Source organism: Ovis canadensis, chromosome 22 (genome assembly GCF_042477335.2).
Source record: "Ovis canadensis isolate MfBH-ARS-UI-01 breed Bighorn chromosome 22, ARS-UI_OviCan_v2, whole genome shotgun sequence".
Classification (NCBI taxonomy): Eukaryota; Metazoa; Chordata; class Mammalia; order Artiodactyla; family Bovidae; genus Ovis; species Ovis canadensis.
In genome coordinates, this window is record NC_091266.1 from 20926607 (window position 1) to 20947500 (window position 20894).

The 20894-nt window shown below is 34.8% G+C and overlaps 1 protein-coding gene across 5 annotated transcripts in view; it reads left to right on the plus strand.

Annotated features, from left to right (window-relative positions):
- Positions 1–20894, plus strand: part of PCDH15 (protocadherin related 15) — a 1084160-nt gene that overhangs the window by 1052545 nt on the left and 10721 nt on the right. For 4 of the 5 annotated variants that reach the window (XM_069567842.1, XM_069567840.1, XM_069567839.1 and 1 more), the window contains exon 31: positions 701–853. In XM_069567842.1, the coding sequence (XP_069423943.1) occupies positions 701–853 (153 nt within the window). Of the gene's footprint in view, positions 1–700; positions 854–8073; positions 8140–10431; positions 10451–12118; positions 12158–20894 lie in introns of all 5 variants that reach the window. The other variant, XM_069567843.1, reaches the window with a different exon arrangement.

Sequence of the window (20894 nt, forward strand, 5' to 3'; positions counted from 1 at the left end):
AACATGCACCTCTACACAGTGCCTATAGTATCTAAGATGGGTTTAAAATCATTTTTAAACAAAATAACTGTTCTTTAAATAGATGGAAGACCAATAATAAACGCCATTGTGTATCTTCTATGGGCTCCCAAGTAGAGCTAGTGGTAAAGAACCCACCCACCAATGAAGGAGACATAAGAAACCTGGGTTCACTCTCTGGTCAGGAAAATCCCCTAGGGAAGAGCATGGCAACCCACTCCAGTACTCTTGCCTGGAGAATCCCGGGGACAGAGGAACCAGGCGGGCTACTGTCCATAGGGTCACAAAGAGTTGGACACGATCGAAGTAACTTGGCACGCATATGTATCTTTTACATGCCTTATTATGAAAGAGATCCATTAAACAACCACCAATTATAAATCACGTTATAAATATTTTTCCTTCTCCATTTAATATTACCATTTAATTTAATTTGCAAATTGTTCTACTGAATTTACCGTTTTTCAAGAACTAAACATTTTAAAGAACTAAGGAGAAGGGGTTTTAAGTAAATGATACTCTGTGGGAATGCTTTTGTAAATTTATTAGTTAGCAAGTTCAAATATTTGTGTAAAAAATCTTGAGTTCCTCTGATAACTGGACTTTATTATTGAAAGGTAGCTTACTGATAAGTATATGATTTCTAAAATGAGTTTTACAAAACCTCCTTACTTTACCAAAGACGCCAAGCTGAGTGCACCAAGACAGCTCGAATCCAGTCCGCCCTACCTGCCGCTAAACCGGCAGCGCCTGCCCCGACACCAGCGGCCATGCCCCCGCCACCCCCGCCGCCTCCCGGTGCTCATCTCTATGAAGAACTCGGCGACAGCACGATGTAAGTAGACCTTTCAGGGCCTTTTAGAAATAAGTGGGTTTTGATGGATGCTGTGTGGTGAGTATTAAATTTCAACTTGATGTGGAAATACTGCTTACAGCCTATTTTGATTATTACCTTTTTTAAACATAAAACTGTTAAGATGAAGACCTAAGAAATTGGAGAGTAATAACCAAAAACCTAACAAAGGAACATTAATAATAATAATAATAATAACTGAGTAACAGGAAAGAAGTTTTCAGTTTGAGGAGACATTTGCAGATGAGAAGCTTGAGTATTATATTTAATTTCTAAATCTTCAGAATCAAGGATTTTCCCCCAAATTAAAAATTCTGAAAATATTTTTCTCATAAAAAATGAGGAAAATAAAGCACAGTCATAAAATAGTAATTCTTGGTTTGGTATGGTCTAAAATAATAGACTTTTCTAAGATACCATTTTAAGATGTTATAAAATAGAATTAAAATCTGAATGAAAATATAGAATTCATATCACATATATAATCACTTAGGAATATTCTTTTCATTATATTTCTCTCAAATGAGAATGCTGTTTTAACAGTATTTCTCCTAGACTATTTTGAATCGCTAATCAATATTAAATCATCATTTTGGAAAAGAGTCTAAATTATTCCTAAAAGATTTTATGGCTTTATAGTGTCTTTAATGATGCTACCTCAAACCTGATTCCTTTTGAAGATATTTAACTTGTCCATATTGGGAGAAGGAAATGGCAACCTACTCCAATATTTTTGCCTGGAGAATCCTGTGAACAGTGGAGCCTGAAGGGCTGCTGTCCACAGAGTCCCACACAGTTGCATATGACTGAAGCTACTTAGCAGCAGCAGCAGCAGCAGCAATTTGTCCATATTAAACAATAAAATTCAAGATATATCAACATGAAATGTAAAACAACCAAGGATATTATAAAATTTTGAATATGACTAAATTAAATCCAGGAAAGCTATTGTTAACTGAAATTTGGTGGAATTGAGGGACTAAAACACATTCTACTGTGTTACATTTGTAGCATTTACTAGTAGGAATAAAGCAAGTCTCAAAAATTATGAAATTTATCTTTTAATGGGAAAATTGTATTCAAACCTATGTATCAATATTATTAACTGCATTAATACTATTTGCCTCACATGCTACTTCTGGAGTAATAATATAGGATTAATGTTTTAAATATTTGTTTTCCTTTTGTAAAAGTTGGAATGATGGTTTCTTTTTCAATTATTGGTGAATGTTGGAATTGAGCCAATAAGATTTGATTCTAAACACATTCAAAACTAAAAAAGATTTATGTGTAAAGTTGAATGTGCTTTATTTGAAATTAGTGAGGGTTATATGCTAATTTTTATTTAACAAAATCAGGAATACTATAACATCACCCAGAATCAGTATAGTTTGATGGTGATAATTTTCAATAGCAATGCTTAGGCACTATTTTTATTTGAAAAATTGTAATAGATAGTAGAGGATTTTGCAATTCCTATTTGTATTTGATGAAGTTTTTGTTTTACATGTTTAATGATCTTTGACAAATGTTTAAATTATCTATTCAAAAACTTTTTGCAAAAATTCTAGTCAAAAATTACTATAAAATAAGCTATCTTCAAATGAATAATTATCAACTATTTTTTAAAAAGATAGAGGGTACTTTGAAAACAAAAGTTTCAATTAACAACTTAATGTAGACTCAATATTAACTCTGTAAAAGTCATATTCCTTCTAAACGAGACTTATGTCTTCTTTATAAATCAGTGTGGACTAATTGTTCACTTAGGACATAGAAGCAATTCTTAGAATCTCATTTTTAAAATTCCGTGTTAGAGTTGAATTCACCCATATTTAATAGAGGTGAATTTAGCTATATATAGGAGATATTGGGTTGGGCAAATAATCCATTTGGATTTTTCTATAGGATGTTACGGAAAAAAACGAACTTTTCAACCAACCATGTAGATAGCTAGATGTAATTTTATGTCGTAAGACAACCAAATAAAAGTCATATGATTTATCTAAAGCATTATTAAAATTATTCATAGAAATAATTAAAAATATGACACATACATTTTCTCTTTTGATATGAGTATTAAGTATTTAAAGCATATTCTTGTTAATATTTTCATAACCATCTCAATTTAACTATAGTTAAAACTTTTTTTTTCTATCACATGTTTTCTCTTTCTCACCTGTGGATACATAGGCATAAGTAAGTAAATAATATCATTCTAATACAAGGGCATTAGAAAAAGAAAAAGATGCACTAGAACAGACTAAGTGCTGTTTTGCTCTATATACAGTAATCTTCATCTTTTACTGTACATTTACTTTTAAAAAGAAAGTTATGTTTTCTGTACTGCATTCCTTCCTTGTAGCTTGAAATTGCATGAGTTTAAATGTATTCTCAGTGATAGTATGTCTGCTTATGAAGAAAAGTTTAAAAATTCTCTTTGTTTTTGTTAAAAATATTTATGGATATCTTTCCATCAAAAATGATGTGGTATCATTGAATAGATAGTTCTTTCCAAGAAAAACAAATCCAAGAATGTATTTACACAGAAACAACTGCTATATGTCAACCAGATTTTTAAAGACTACGTTTTGTGATTTTGAAAAGCAGTTGCTGTTTGTTTAATCCAAGTTGTCTCCACTTTCTGAATTATTCAGGAGATCCTGACCACCTGTGAGAATTCTCTCTTTCAGTTTGCGTTTTTGCCAAATGACACAATAATTATATATCATTATATTGTCTCACCTTTAAACCTGATTTTTCAGTGAAGCTTTTAAATTGTAATTAAAAATTCCTTTTATTTCATCTATACTATGTGCATAAATATTAAATGATAATAAAAATGAAGCTGCTACTCATGAGCTTGAGAAGCAAAGTCAAATGAAAGCCTATTTAAAAACCCAAATCTCCCTGTCTTTCTGGGAGAAGGGTCCCAGTGCTCTCATTGGAGGCACTTATTTGTACTCTTTGACTTATTCCATTTTATTTATGACTCACACTCACTGGAATTCAGGGGCCTTGTCTGAGCAAGTTTTTCAGTGATATCAAAACTATCACTATAATAGTATATATTTTCATTAAAGTGTGGCCTGAAATCTGATCTGTATCATGTTCAAAAGAAATCCAAAAGTCTCCCTTCTTATTTGTAATATTTACAGTGCTTTTTGAATCATTAAGCATAAAATTAAAATGGAAGAAAATAATCTCTGTCAAGATTCTTCAATAAAATTTTTCAATTGTGATTTAGAACTCTATGAGAGAAACTGTCCCATCTGTCCTCAGAGACTAATTCTGTTAATCTAGAGAGCAGAAAATCTTTCTGTATTCTCTTGCAAGCTTTATCTCACATAGGAGAGTACTTTTAACTCCAGGACAGAATTACTAAGATGAGAGATAATGGGCAGGTACTGAATCAGATACAGCTAAGGATCCTTTCCTTAAAACAGTCAACTCTGATCATCCTTAACCAAGGCAAAGGATGTAAAACCACTGCCCAACATGTTCCTCTGTAACTTGGAAACGTGATTTATACTTGAGAGAACTCTTATGTGTGGTCATGGAAACTTCACTGTATCAAACTAACTAAAAAAGAAAGAAAGAAAATCAGTGTATGGATTGACACATTTTTTTGAATGAAATTTTTCATGCTACTCCCAGCTCTCTAGCTTTTCCTGGCCTGCCTTTTTGAGAACAGAAACATCAAAGTAATGGCTTGCTTCAGTAGATTAGTGTTATTAGGCCTTTTATATATTTGAAGTAGTAATGAGAACCATAAAAACATCTTTCTCATGAAAGCTATTTCACAACCTGTTTCCTTACATTTCATTATCTTCTTTTCTTTCAAGTCTTTTCCTTCTCTACCATTTCCAACAAAGCAGGGAAAACAAATCAGTCTCAGAAGACAGGAAACATCAGCACTTTTCTTCCAACACTGTTGAGGCTCACAAGCAGACTCACATAGATGGATCTCTTAAGAACAGCTGGCCCAAGTCTGCAAGAGAATTCACACTGATGTCTGATGAGGATGACTTAAATGCCCATAGTACCATTTACAAGGAATACACAGATCAAAGATCAACAAATTCAGACTTTTTACTAAGAACAGATTTTGTTGAGTCATTTTTACCCAAAACACAAGCCAAGAATGAGTTTCTGAGGGTCCCAAGAGAAAAGATTCAGAGGATGTGGAAACGCCCAACCTGCTTACCTAGGAGACCAACGTGGGAACTTCCTGATAGATCAGAAACCATAGCTCTAAAGCAGTGGCAAAGCAACAGGCAAAAAGCTGAAAATGAAAGCACTGGAACCAATCCAAACAAAAGAGGTAACAATAATCCCCTGCTTACAGTGGAAGATGCAAATGTAACAGAAAAAGAGGAAACAAGGGAAAGTGAATCACTGACTATAAAAGGAACAGAGCAGTTGCAGTCTCTATCTTCGGACTCTTTGCTTTCCTCTCCTTGGTCTCACTGCTCTTTCTCCACGTTGCCAACTGTTTCAAGAACTGTGGAGCTCAAATCAGAACCTAATGTTGTTGTTTCTCCTGCTGACTGTTCCTTGGAACTTTCTCCTTCAATGCCTTGCATTTTAAATTCTGAGTTCCTTAGCAGAGAGACACCTACTTCTTTGATGACTTTTGAAACCAAAAAGGACAGTTTTGAAAATCTTCCCCATCCACCAAAAACCTCTCCTCCCCCTCCTCCTCCTTGTCCTCCCCCTCCTCCTGCTTGTCCTCCCCCTCCTCCTCCTCTTCCTTCTCCTCCTCTTACGCCTCATATCCTTACTCCCTTTTCTGTGTCTAGTCTTCCTCCTTCTCCTCCTTCGAATCCCCCTCCTCTTCCTCTTTCTCCACGTCTTCTACTTTCTCTTTCCTCTCCTCCTTCCTCTACGTCTCCTCCGCCTCTTCTACCTTCAGTTCCCTCTCTTCCTCCAGCATCTCCTCCTCTTCCTTCTTTATTGCCTCCTTCAATGTCAGTCCCATCCACCAAGTGTGTGCTTACACCAGCTGTTGAGCGTACTGTCAATGTGATACCAGCCCAGGAAGTGAAATCCACTATGATACAGTTGTCAACATCAGCAACACTGTATAATGCAAATCCTCAAAGGGAACCAAAAGGCATTCTCAAGCATATAAAAAACTTAGCAGAACTGGAAAAGTCAGTAGCTAACATGTACAGCCAAATAGAAAAAAATAATCCACCAGCACAACTCTCAAAACTTCAAATGAGTTGTCCTTCAGAGACAACAAATACGGAAATGACATCTGAACAAAACCAGGAGAATCTGCACAATGTTGTTGAAGGAATTGAAAACCAGTCTCACAGTCATTCTACTTCACTGTAATGTTTCTTTTTCAGTTTTACCTGGACAACTCTTTTCTTGACCATAACCTTCCGGTGGAGGCAAATTTGGACATTAAAGAAGATACTATTCTTTTACCCTAAATTCAATGCAATGCTTGTTTTTCCTCATTTTTAATTTAAAAGATTATTAATCTCATCATTACTAACTCATATTATAGAATTCCCTTAACTTTCTTAACTAAGAAGTAGCATTATTTGTCTACATTTATTTACAAAGTAAGTAATTTCAATCTATTTTTCAGTTGGTATATATGGGCATGAAAGTTAGATATCCAGTTTAAACCAGTGATTTGTTTATCATGTCAAGTTTTACATTTACTTCTGATCATAGTTTATATGAGTGTTCCAGGAAGACAGCAGACTGTCACAAATGAGCTAAAAAATGATACCATATGTTCTGCTATGTCCTTGAAGCCTATGTATTTGGTAAGAAGAAATACTACCAAAATAAAATGTTATGTATCTAAAAATGTAGGAGATGACAGACATTATGGTATTCCAAAATAAATCTCAGGTGCTATAGATGTAGACATCTGTTTTCTTATAAGAACGTCCTTTACTCTGGCTTGCTTTTATCTTACTAGTATGCTTATACATTTGATAAATCTTTTACTTTTTTCAATTGCTGTCTTATTCTATTTATTTCTCATTGTGTTTTCTCTTCCTTTCTTTATAATGGAAATAAATCTTGAATTGTTGACTTTTGTAAGACATTTCATTGTTTCCACAAATGTTTATAAATTGCTCTTTAGCTTTGCTTGTTCACATTGTTATATCATTCCTTGATTATAATTTTATCATGAGTCTCCTTCAAAAATAATCTTTATCTCTAGTTTAATAAATTCCAATCAGTTTCATCAAAAGAAAGTTAGGTGAATACCTACAGAGTTTATCTAGTGTGAATTTAGTTACTATTTCATCGTTAAAAATTATATTTTTCATTGTCTATCAATAATGTAAAACATGATTGTCTACTAAAAGTTTTTAAAGTTCATAATTGGTTTTATTCCTAGGTACTTTTTTTTAAATTAGTTTTTATTAAGATATAGTTGTTTTAGTGTTGTGTTAGTTTCTGCTGTACAACAGTGTGAATCAGCTGTAGATAAACATATATTCCCCTCCTAATTACTTTTAATTGCTATGGATAAATCATCCAAATTTAGCCTGTAAACATGAATGAAATATAAAAATTTTAAATAGAAATCAAGAAGAAATATATCTGGTGAACTGCCACCAGTTTTATATATGTCTTTCCTCTTTATTTTAGGCAATAAAATAATTTATACTCTAAAAAATTTCAGTAGTTGTTTTTATATTTTAGAGCCCAACTTGCTAAATTCTTAAAGGCATCAACTAAGCCAAGTACCATCTTTCTATCTTAATGAGAGCTATCCTCAATCATCAAATAATTACATTGTTTTTTCCATCTCACACAGGGAATAAATTTTACTTACTGGAAATCCTCACTTTGAATACAAGTGTAATTGTTTATTATATGCTCCAGTTTTAATATTTTAGGAGATATGTCTGCACAGAGAAAACACAACTCCAAAATATAGGCAAAGTCCTCTTGATAATTGCCATTTTAAGTATATTAATTCATATCCAGAGCCCTACAATGAATGCATCATTTCATAGGTTTTATTTAACTCATATCATGTGAAATTTCTTCAAGAATTTGATCTAGCACCCCAGTTAACAATATCAAATAAAAGACTATATAGTTAACTATTTTCATTAGATCCTCTGCTTCAGATTCTTTTCATCCAAATCAACAGCAATTTTTTACCTGGGGTTCTTGAACATGATTTTTTTCTCTCTTTCACTGAAAAACTTCAGTTGGAGTTTTTGTTGGCAGCTGATCATATGCATGAGAACTTGTGCTATTTGGCGGACTCTGACAAGGTATTATTCACAATTGCATAAACCTTTAATGTGAGTGTGTGTGTCTTCATGCTATTTTGTATCAGCCTCTTGGAAATGTAAAAGCAATTTCCTGTTAATTCCTTAGAATTATTTGATAATTAAATCTCTAAATAATTGCCAAAAAATATAAGAAGTCCAAATAACAATTTTATGTAGGTATATAGCCTTATTAAATTGTTACTTTGTCCTTTTACATAACCTTTTTATAATTTTAAATTATTAATATTTCATACTTTGCAAATGAAACATCCATTCCCATGTTTTATATTTAATCTAGTCTTTCATTCTATATTTAGAAGTTTCCTTCATCATAAAGTCAGTTAAAGCATCTTCTACTTGGAATCTAAAAATATTCTGGTATACACTCAAAATATTATTTCTCACCACAACCCTTAAGCTCACACAACCTGACAGCAAACCTCCAAAAACAGAACATCATTTTTTCTTCTGCATTTATTATGATTCAATTAGTACAGAAGAAATTATTAGGTGCCTTATTAAAAGTTATAACTTGTTAACATTTTCCTTATTGTTAAAAATAAGCAATAATACATACAAATAGTATAAAATGAAAAATTAATACATATTAGATATAAACTACATAAAAAGATGCACGAGTGTCATATGAATGGTTTTATAAGTATTAATAGAAAGTCATGTTAATTGAAAACACCAGATAACTATACATATTGATTCTGTTGTTTACTTTTTCTGAGTTATGTTTTGCCTTTGAGATAAGACAAAACAATGCCAATAACCAAATAAAAGGCAACAAAAAACTTAATGGAAATAGTATAGTTCATCTATTGATATTTTATTTCCTATGCTTATGGAATGTAATGACAATGAAAAGAGGCAATTTAAATATCCTAGAAAATGAAATATAGGTTTTATTGGGTACGACTCGAGTCATTATTAAAACCTAAGTATGAGCTCTCAACTTTATATATCTCTAAAAGATACAAATTGAGTAAAAGTTGAAAACGTCTCAACTTTTAAATGCTTTAAGATTATCATCCCCCTATTTAACCGTACAACATAAGCATCCTGCAAGACCCCTAATAGCTGCCTGAAATCTCAAATACTGGACCAAGAGACCACTCATGTTCTGGGAGGGATGCAGAAGAATGGAGTGAGACTTCATAATGCTACTCAGAATGCAATCTAAAACATACAATTTTTTTTTCTAGAATTTTCCATTTAATGTTTTTGGACCATGGTTGACCACGGGTAACTGAAGCCACAGATAGATAACCACAGATAAGACAGGACTATTGCAATAAATTGCTGACAACAGTATATGTGTATAAGCATTCGACTACCATTATTGCCAACCAGATTACCATTATTCAATCAACAATGCCTTATAATCACTTAAGATGCATTCAAATAAGCAGATTTATCTTGTAAAGTCCTTGGAATATTTTAAATAAATTTTATACAGATTCTTTTGCTGGATTTAGAGAGTGTTCATAGTAAATTTTCATTGCAGTTGTTTATTAATTTCATATAGCATAGTCAACAGCATTAGTATAATACTTTAGGTCAAGTGCTTAATGAATAATAAATAAAAAATCTTCATAATTAATGACATTGAAAACATTCCATACTTTTTTCCCTCTCAAGTACAGTCAAATGTTTCAGCAACTTATAGTCCATTTAACTATATAAATCTCTATGCAATATTGAATGCTTGGCTGTTATATTTCTGAAAACTTTATTATATCATGTCTAGTAATGTAATTTATATTTAAAGACTAGTCAACATTTTGCATTTATTATTTTTAGAATTTGACAAAACAAAAAACTTTACAAACATTTGGAAGAATATGTTCTAGTCACGGAGGTAATATTTTTGTGTCCTGTAACAATATGTTTTTCATGTATCAAGCATATCTTTTCCCCAAATGAGTATCACACATATCAAGACTTGTCTAGGACAGACATGATATAGAATATTTTTAATCTAACTGATCGTAACAGAGTCAATGTGTGTTATTATGCACCATTGAGATAAAACAAATTGTGTATTTTTTAGTTTTCACATGGCATGAGGGTCTGGAGTGTTAATTGTTTTTAATAATGCAGGCATAAAATCTTGATCTTCCTATTTTGATACTGCCATAAAATATATTTCTCCTGAGACAATTTTTTAGAAAAAATCACCTTCTCAATTTTTCTATGATTTTCTTAAATTACCTTCATCTATAATTCTATTTTATCTGTAAATTCAGGGTGTTTAATACTGATTTCTTCATTTCTGCCTTGCAGGAGAGGTTATACATCAGAGGTAAGGGCTTTATGGTGCTATGTTACATCAAGGTTACTGGAAAAATATTTATGTTACAGGCAGGACTGATTTACATTCTTTCAAGACTAGGATATTTCCCCTTATTTTAACAAAACTTTTAAGTATGCTTTGCTATTTATTTTCTTGTATGTGCGTTGCTTCTTTGTTCTACGTTTTAAGTCAATGAGTGAACACAGATCAACTGTGATTAACTTTTCAAAGATAAATTTCTGTTTTCTAGATTTATTATCACTCCATATTGTGACATCCCCCCAAATTCCTTTTTGTAAGGCTATAAATCTAACCTAGAATACTGTTTCTAATTTATAAACTTTTAAAAAATCAGCCCAAGCCTCACTCCTACAACTTTTGAGCTTTTAGAATTAAAAACAAGTCAGACTATTGTATGGCTTTTTGTGTTAATTTGACTCTTGGTCTGCAGAGAAGATACTGGATTTTCTGACCAATAGTATTTGGTGAACTACACTGTAAGTGGTACTATCAATGAGTTACTGAAAATTTAGTAAGAATTAGCATATAGCTCTTCAGTAAAGAGAATGAAATAAGCATATGCCCTAATTGGCTAATGGTTTAAAATGCATAAGTCCTAGATTATTTAGAAATCGAAATGAATGCATTTAAGAAAGAATGATTTTCAGGGATAATTATCACAGCTAACAGATTGAATCAGAATATGTCTAACTTCAACCTCCTACCCCTTTAAGTGAATACCTTAACTGTACTGGCACATTAACATCTGTACTGTGGCATATCTATCGCTTCTGTCAAACAGTTGTTCTATTGGCCATTTTAAGCAGTTGGCTCACTGGTAGGGTTATTTCCTAGAACCTCTCTGCTTACATCCCCAATGCTTACTTTAGGACTTAAGTTGTATAACCATTCCCTTCAAGAATTGAGAAGCCAAAATTTGAATCTGTGTATGTTTTCGTCTAGTTATAGTACAGATTATTATGAAACAGATCAGTAGAAAGTGTATTTTAAAAAATATGGGTAAAATGGGGAGGGAGTGAGAAGTGGTCTCCAAAAACTAAAGAAGAACAATTTCGTTAATCACAGAAGAATTTCTGAAAACATGCTTAAATCTTGACTTCATGCAATCCAAGTTTTGTAAAAATGAAACATGAGAGCATGTCTTGAATATAATGATAAATTCATTAGAACCATATTATTTTTTTGTGTGCCCTACACTTCTTCCTAATGAACCTGATTATATATAAATGTGACTGGGGAGAAAAAGAGGGACAATTTAAAACAAGGTTAAATTTGTTAAAATGAATTGTGTAATGCTTAAAGTTCTTCAGAACCGTAAATGACTCTTTTGCTATGTAGCTTAAACCAAAAAAATATTTATAGATTTGTATTTATTAAGATTATTAAGTTTGATGTTAATTGAAATGATGAAATTAAAGCACATTAATTATGTTTCAACATAAATAGTCAAAATATCACTTAATGCTATGCATCAGAGGTAAGGGCTTTATGGTGCTATGTTACATCAAGGTTAATAGCTATCACATGACTAATAAATAGTATCTCAAGGTAACCAGTTTTAAGCTGTGACCTTTTTTTCTCTCTTTTCAATCATAATCTGCTTTTTCCACCTGAATTATTTCCTAAACCTTTTTCTATTTTAATTTCCTTTGGCAGCAACAACAACTGCTGAGGCCTTCTCTTCTTAAACCAGAGGTATCAAATTTCTTTTTCTTTTCTACCTTCACTGAGTCTTCAACATAGTTAATGTGACTTTGAGGCCTATTTCACATGTGGGCAGAGTATGTGGCTACAAGCATGACATAATTTTACAAGGCAGAGAAAAGGTGGTTTTAAATTAGATCAAATAAGCAAATAAGCAAGCAACTCACCTCCCTTCTGCTTTCTGGTGACTGAAGTTCCAAATTTTTAGCTTCACTCTCTGGAAATCAGGTAAATAAGACCTTTGTTTATATTAAAAGCAAACAAGCATTAAATGAGACAAGTCATGAACCTGATCTGTTGCTTGTCTTAGTGAATCTGGGTTCATCAGAACTGTTCTTGAGATCAGATTTAGGTCAGGGAAAATCTGAAGAAATAATGGTGACATCCATGCTGAAATAACAAAGGTAGAACCTTGGTTGTGATAAACAGACTTTAATCTTTGAAATGTGATTCAGCAGACTGTCTTTAGGCAGTCTACTTTAAAATGCCTTATGACATTTTCTCCTGCAATGAGAAAATATATTTGGAGTTATATAATAAATGTGTGTCATTTTTATTTATTTATCATTTTATATACTTCCTAAATTGAAAGAAATATATTTTGAATACCTTCTTCCTTTAGAAAATGTAAAATTTTATAATAGCCACTTAAAAAAAGTACTCTGTTTATTGTTACTTCTCAACAACAGAATCTTAACTTAGCTAAAGACAGGCATTTTGTGGTTAGAATTCACTCCCCAAATTTAGAGGTTGGTGGCAGAAATATTCAAATGTTATACATTTTATTTAAAGAATTCCATGGAAGAACTTCTCTGGTGGTCCAGGGGTTAAGAATCTACCTTCCAATGCAAGGGACTTGGGTTAAATCACTGGTCAAGGAACTAAAATCCCACATGCCATAAAATTGAAAAAGTAATACATTAAAAATTTCTGTGAATACTTCTCCATAGATTGTTGAATCAGATACCTCAGAGTTGAAATCCAAATGCCAGTGACTGTATATAAAGCTTTAGTAAAATTACACATCCTCCTTATGCTCATTAATTTCATCTTTTATGGGGTGTTCGCAGTTATATAAAATATATAAACTTCTAGCTCAGCAACTGGGGCCTAGTGGGAAGAAATTCAGTAATGGTAGTTTGTTTTTTTTGTTTTTTTTTTTTTTTGCATCATTAGAGTTCAGTCACTCAATCGTGTCGAACACTTTGCGAACCCATGAATCGCAGCACGACAGGCCTCCCTTTCCATCACCGACTCCCGGAATTCACTAAGACTCATGTCCATCGAATCAGTGATGCCATCTAGCCATCTCATCTTCTGTCATCCCCTTCTCTTCCTGCCCTCAATCCCTCCCAGCATCAGGGTCTTTTCCAATGAGTCAACTCTTCGTGTGAGGTGGCCAAAGTATTGGAGTTTCAGCTTCAGCATCATTCCTTCCAATGAACACCCAGGACTGGTCTCCTTTAGGATAGACTGGTTGGATCTTCTTGCAGTTGAAGGGACTCTAAAGAGTCTTCTCCAACACCACAGTTCAAAAGCATTAAATCTTCAGGCTCAGCTTTCTTTATATTCCAACTCTACATCCATACATGACCACTGAAAAACCATAACTTTGACTACATAAATTTTTGCAGGAAATGTAATGTCTCTGCTTTTTAATATACTGTCTAGGTTGGTCATAAATTTCCTTTCAAGAAGTAAGCGTCTTTTAATTTCATGGCTGCAGTCACCATCTGCAGTGAATTTGGAGCCCCAGAAAATAAAGTCTGACACTGTTTCCACTGTTTCCCCACCTATTTCCCATGAAGTGATGGGACCAGATGCCATGATCTTCATTTTCTGAATGTTGAGCTTTAAGCCAACTTTTTCACTCTCCTCTTTTACTTTCATCAAGAGGCTTTTTAGTTCCTCTTCACTTTCTGCTATAAGGGTGGTGTCATCTGCATATCTGAGGTTCTTGATATTTCTCCTGGCAATCTTGATTCCAGCTTGTGTTTCTTCCAGTCCAGCTTGTCTCATGATGTACTCTGCATAAAAGTTAAATAAGCAGCGTGACAATATCCAGCCTTGACGTACTCCTTTTCCTATTTTGTTGTTCCATGTCCAGTTCTAACTGTTGCTTCCTGACCTGCATACAGACTTCTCAAGAGGCAGGTCAGGTGGTCTGGTATTCCCATCTCTTTCAGAATTTTCCACAGTTTATTGTGATCCACACAGCCAAAGGCTTTGGCATAGTCAATAAAGCAGAAATAGATGTTTTTCTGGAAGTCTCTTGCTTTTTCCATGATCCAGCGGATGTTGGCAATTTCATCTCTGGTTCCTCTGCCTTTTCTAAAACCAGCTTGAACATCTGGAAGTTCACAGTTCACGTATTGCTGAAGGCTGGCTTGGAGAATTTTGAGCATTATTTTACTAACGTGTGAGATGAGTGCAATTGTGCGGTAGTTTGAGCATTCTTTGGCATTGCCTTTCTTTCGGGTTGGAATGAAACTGACTTTTCCAGCCCTGTGGCCACGGCTTTGTTTTCCAAATTTCCTGGCATATTGAGTGCAATACTTTCACAGCATCATCCTTCAGGATTTGAAATAGCTCCACTGGAATTCCATCACCTCCACTAGCTTTGTTCATAGTGATGCTTTTTAAGGCCCACTTGACCTCACATTCCAGGATGTCTGGCTCTAGGTGAGTGATCACACCATCATGATTATCTGGGTCATGAAGTTCTTTCTTGTACAGTTATCCTGTGTATTCTTGTCAACTCTTTTTTTAATATAAATTTATTTAATTGGAGGTAAATTACTTTACAATATTGTATTGGTTTTGCCATACATCAACATGAATCTGCCATGGGTATACACATGTTCCACATCCTGAACCCCCTCCAACTCCCTCCCCGTACCATCCCTCTGGACCATCCCATTGCACCAGCCCCAAGCATCCTGTAACATGTATCAAATCTGGACTGGCGATTCATTTCATATAATATATTATACATGTTTCAATGACATTCTCCCAAATCATCCCATGCTCTCCCTCTCCCACAGAGTCCAAAAGACTGTTCTATACATCTGTGTCTCTTCTGCTATCTCACATACAGGGTTATAGTTACCATCTTTCTAAATTCCATATATATGTGTTACTATACTGTATTGGTGCTTTTCTTTCTGGCTTACTTCACTCTATATAATCAGCTCCAGTTTCATCCACCTCATTAAAATGGATTCAAATGTCTTCTTTTTAATGGCTGAGTAATACTCCATTGTGTATATGTACCACAGATTTCTTATCCATTCGTCTGCTGATGGACATCTAGGTTGTTTCCATGTCCTGGCTATTATAAACAGTGCTGCGATGAACATTGGGGTACATGTGTCTCTTTCAATTCTGGTTTCCTGGTTGTGTATCCCAGCAGTGGGGTTGCTGGGTCATCAGTTCAGTCGCTCAGTCATGTCCAACTCTTTGCAACCCCATGAATCGCAGCACGCCTGGCCTCCCTGTCCATCAACAACTCCTGGAGTTCACTCAAACTCACATCCATTGAGTCGGTGATGCCATCCAGCCATCTCAGCCTCTGTCATCCCCTTCTCCTCCTGCCCCCAATCCCTTGGAGCATCAGGGTCTTTTCCAAAGAGTCAACTCTTCGCATGAGGTGGCCAAAATACTGGAGTTTCAACTTTAGCATCAGTCCTTCCAAAGAACACCCAGGACCAATCTCCTTTAGAATGGACTGGTTGGATCTCCCTGTAGTCCAAGGGACTTTCAAGAGTCTTCTCCAACACCACAGTTCAAAAGCGTCAATTCTTTGGCGCTCAGCCTTCTTCACAGTCCAACTCTCACATCCATACATGACCACCGGAAAAACCATAGCCTTGACTAGACGGACCTTTGTTGGTATAGTAATGTCTCTGCTTTTGATTATGCTGTCTAGGTTGGTCATAACTTTCCTTCCAAGGAGTAGGCATCTTTTAATTTCATGGCTGCATAAGGCAGTTTTATTTCCAGTTTTTAAGGAATCTCCACACTGTTCTCCATAATGACTGTACTAGTTTGCATTCCCACCAACAGTGTAAGAGAGTTCCCTTTTCTCCATACCCTCTCCAGCATTTATTGCTTGTAGACTTTTGGAAAGCAGTCATTCTGACTGGTGTGAAATGGTACCTCATTGTGGTTTTGATTTGCATTTCTCTGATAATGAGTGACGTTGAACATTTTTTCATGTGTTTGTTAGCAATCTGTATGTCTTCTTGGAGAAATGTCTGTTTAGTTCTTTGGCCTACTTTTTGATTGAGTCTTTTATTTTTCTTGAATTGAGCTGCAGGAGTTGCTTGTATATTTTTGAGATTAGTTATTTGTCAGTTGCTTCATTTGCTATCATTTTTTTCCCATTCTGAAGACTGTCTTTTCACATTGCTTATAGTTTCCTTTGTTGTGCAGAAGCTTTTAATTTTAATTAGGTCCCATTTGTTTATTTTTGCTTTTATTTCCGATATTCTGGGAAGTGGGTCATAAAGGATCCTGCTGTGGTTTATGTTGGAGAATGTTTTGCCTATGTTCTCCTCTAGGAGCTTTATAGTTTCTGGTCTTACATTTAGATCTTTAATCCACTTTGAGTTTATTTTTTTGTGTGGTGTTAGAAAGTGATCTAGTTTCAGTCTTTTACAAGTGGTTAACCAGTTTTCCGAGCACCACTTGTTAAAGAGATTGCCTTTTCTCCATTGTATATTCTTGTCTCCTTTGTCAAAGATAAAATGTCCATAGGTGTATGGATTTATCTCTGGGCTTTCTATTTTGTTCCATTGATCTATATTTCTGTCTTTGTGCCAGTACCATACTGTCTTGATGACTGTGGCTTTGTACTAGAGCCTGAAGTCAGGCAGGTTGATTCCTCTAGTTCCATTCTTCTTTCTTAAGATTGCTTTGGCTATTCAAGGTTTTTTTGTATTTCCACACAAATTGTGAAAGTATTTGTTCTAGCTCTGTGAAAAATACTGTTGGTAGTTTGATAGGGATTGCACTGAATCTATAGATTGCTTTGGGTAGTATACTAATTTTCAATATGTTGATTCTTCCTTTCCATGAACAGAGTATATTTCTCCATCTATTAGTGTCCTCTTTGATTTCTTCACCAGTGTTTTATAGTCTTATATATATATATATGTCTTTAGTTTATTTAGGTAGATATATTCCTATGTATTTTATTCTTTTCATTGCAATGGTGAATGGAATTGTTTCCTTAATTTCTCTATTTTCTCATTATTAGTGCATAGGAATGCAAGGGATTTCTGTATGTTGATTTCATATCCTGCAACCCTACTATATTCATTGATTAGCTCTAGTAATTTTCCGGTGGAGTCTTTAGGGTTTTCTATTTAGAGGATCATGTCATCTGCAAACCGTGAGCATTTTAATTCTTCTTTTCCAAAGTGGATTCCTTTTTGTTTTTCTTTTTCTGCTCTGATTGCTGTGGCCAAAACTTCCAAAACTATGTTGAATAGTAGTGGTGAAAGTGGGCACCCTTGTCTTGTTCCTGACTTTAGGGGAAATGCTTTCAATTTTTCACCATTGAGGATAATGTTTTCTGTGGGTTTGTCATATATAGCTTTTATTATGTTGAGGTATGTTCCTTCTATTCCTGCTTTCTGGAGAGTTTTTATCATAAATGGATGTTGAATTTTGTCAAAGGCTTTCTCTGCATTTATTGAGATAATCATATGGCTTTTACTTTTCAATTTGTTAATGTGGTGTTTTACATTGATTGATTTGTGGATAATGAAGAATCCTTGCATCCTTGGCATAAAGCCCACTTGGTCATGGTCTATGATCTTTTTAATGTTCTCTTTGCTAGAATTCTCTTTGCTAGAATTCTTTGCTAGATTCTCTTTGCTAGAATTTTGTTAAGGATTTTTGCATCCATGTTCATCAATTATCTTGGTCTGTAGTTTTCTTTTTTTGTGGCATCTTTGCCAGGTTTTGATATTAGGCTGATGGTGGCCTTGTAGAATGAGTTTGGAAATTTACCTTCCTCTGCAATTTTCTGGAAAAGTTTGAGTAGGATAGGTGTTAGCTCTTCACTACATTTTTGGTAGATTTCAGTTGTGAAGCCGTCTGGACCTGGGCTTTTGTTTGCTGGAAGCTTTCTGATTATAGTTTCAATTTCCGTGCTTGTGATAAGTCTTAAGATTTTCTATTTCTTCCTAGTTCAGTTTTGGAAAGTTGTACTTTTCTAAGAATTTGTCCATTTCTTCCAAGTTGTCCATTTTATTGCCATATAATTGCTGATAGTAGTCTCTTATGATCCTTTGTATTTCTGTGTTGTCTGTTGTGATCAATCCATTTTCATTTCTAATTTTATTGGTTTGATTTTTCTCCCTTTGTTTCTTGATGAATCTGGCTAATGGTTTGTCAATTTTATTTATCCTTTCAAAGAACCAGCTTTTGGCTTTGTTGATTTTTGCTATGATATCTTTTGTTTCTTTTGCATTTATTTCTGCCCAAGTTTTAAAGATTTCTTTCCTTCTACTAACCCTGGGGTTCTTTATTTCTTCATTTTCTAGTTGCTTTAGGTGTAGAGTTAGGCTTTTTATTTGACTTTTTTCTTATTTCTTGAGGTATGCCTGTATTGCTATAAACCTTCCCCTTAGCAGTGCTTTTACAGTGTCCCACAGGATTGTGGTTGTTGTGTTTTCATTTTCATCTGTTTCTATGCATATTTTGATTTCCTTTTTGATTTCTTCTGTGATTTGTTGGTTATTCAGCAGCGTGTTGTTCAGCCTCCATATGTTGGAATTTTTAATACTTTTTCTCCTATAATTCACATCTAATCTTATTGCATTTTGGTCAGAAAAATGCTTAGAATGATTTAAATTTTTTTGAATTTACCAAAGCTAGATTTATGGCCCAGGATGTGATCTATCCTGGAGAAGGTCCATGTGCACTTGAGAACAAGGTGAAATTCATTGTTTTGGGGTGAAATGTCCCATAGATATCAATTAGATATCAATTAATATCTTCTACTTCTGTTAGGTCCATACCATTTCTGTCCTTTATCAAGCCCATCTTTGCATGAAATGTTCCCTTGGTATCTCTAATTTTCTTGAAGAGATCTCTAGTCTTTCCCATTATGTTGTTTTCCTCTATTTCTTTGCATTTATCACGGAGGAATTCTTTCTTATCTCTCCTTGCTATTCTTTGGAACTCTGCATTCAGATGCTTATATCTTTCCTTTTCTCCCTTGCTTTTTGCTTCTCTTCTTTTCACAGCTATTTGTAAGGCCTCCCCAGACAGCCATTTTGTTTTTTTGCATTTCTTTTCCATGGGGATGGTCTTGTTCCTTGTCACCTGTACAATGTCATGAACCTCCGTCCATAGTTCATCAGGCACTCTGTCTATCAGATCTAGTCCCTTAAATCTATTTCTCACTTCCACTGTATAATCATAAGGGATTTGATTTAGGTCATACCTGAATGGTCTATTGGTTTTCCCTTCTTTCTTCAATTTAAGTCTGAATTTGTCAATAAGGACTTCATGATCTGAGCCACAGTCAGCTCTCAGTCTTGTTTTTGCTGACTGTATAGAGCTTCTCCATTTTTGGCTGCAAAGAATACAATCAATCTGATTTCAGTATTGACCATCTGGTGATGTCCATGTGTAGAGTCTTCTCTTGTGTTGTTGGAAAAGGGTGTTATGACCAGTGCGTTCTCTTGGCAAAGTGTATGTATCTCTCTATTAGCTTTTGCCCTGCTTCATTCCGTACTCCAAGGCCAAATTTGCCTGTTACTCCAGGTGTTTCTTGACTTATTACTTTTGCATTCCAGTCTCTTATAATGAATGGGACATCTTTTTTGTGTGTTAGTGCTAAAAGGTCTTGTAGGTCTTCATAGAACCATTCAACTTCGGCTTCTTCAGCATTACTGGTTGGGGCATAGGCTTGGATTACCATGATATTTAATGATTTGCCTTGGAAATGAACAGAAATCATTCTGTCATTTTTGAGATTGCATCCAAGTACTGCATTTCAGACTTTTTTGTTGACCATGAATGCTACCCCATTTCTTCTAAGGAATTCCTGCCCACAGTAGTAGATATAATGGTCATCTGAGTTAAATTCACCGATTCCAGTCCATTTTAGTTCGCTGATTCCTAGAATGTTGATATTCAATCTTGCCATCTCCTACTTGACCGCTTCCAATTTGCCTTGATTCATGGACCTGACATTCCAGGTTCCTATGCAATATTGCTGTTTACAGCACTGGATCTTGCTTCTATCACCAGTCACATCCACAACTGGGTATTGTTTTTGCTTTGGCTCCATCCCTTCATTCTTTCTGGAATTATTTCTCCACTGATCTCCAGTAGCATATTGGGCACCTACAGACCTGGGGAGTTCCTCTTTCAGGATCCTATCATTTTGCCTTTTCATACTGTTCCTGGGGGTCTCAAGGCAAGAAAACTGAAGTGGTTTGCTATTCCCTTCTCAAGTGGGCCACATTCTGTCAGACCTCTCCACCATGACCCACCAGTCCTGGGTGGCCCCTCATGGCATGGCTTAGTTTCAATGAGTTAGACAAGACTGTGGTCCATGTGATCAGATTGGCTAGTTTTCTGTGATTATGGTTTCAGTGTGTCTGCCCTCTGATACCCTCTCACAACACCTACCATCTTCCTTGGGTTTCTCTTACCCTGGACATGGGGTATCTCTTCATGGCTGCTCCAGCAAAGCGCAGCTACC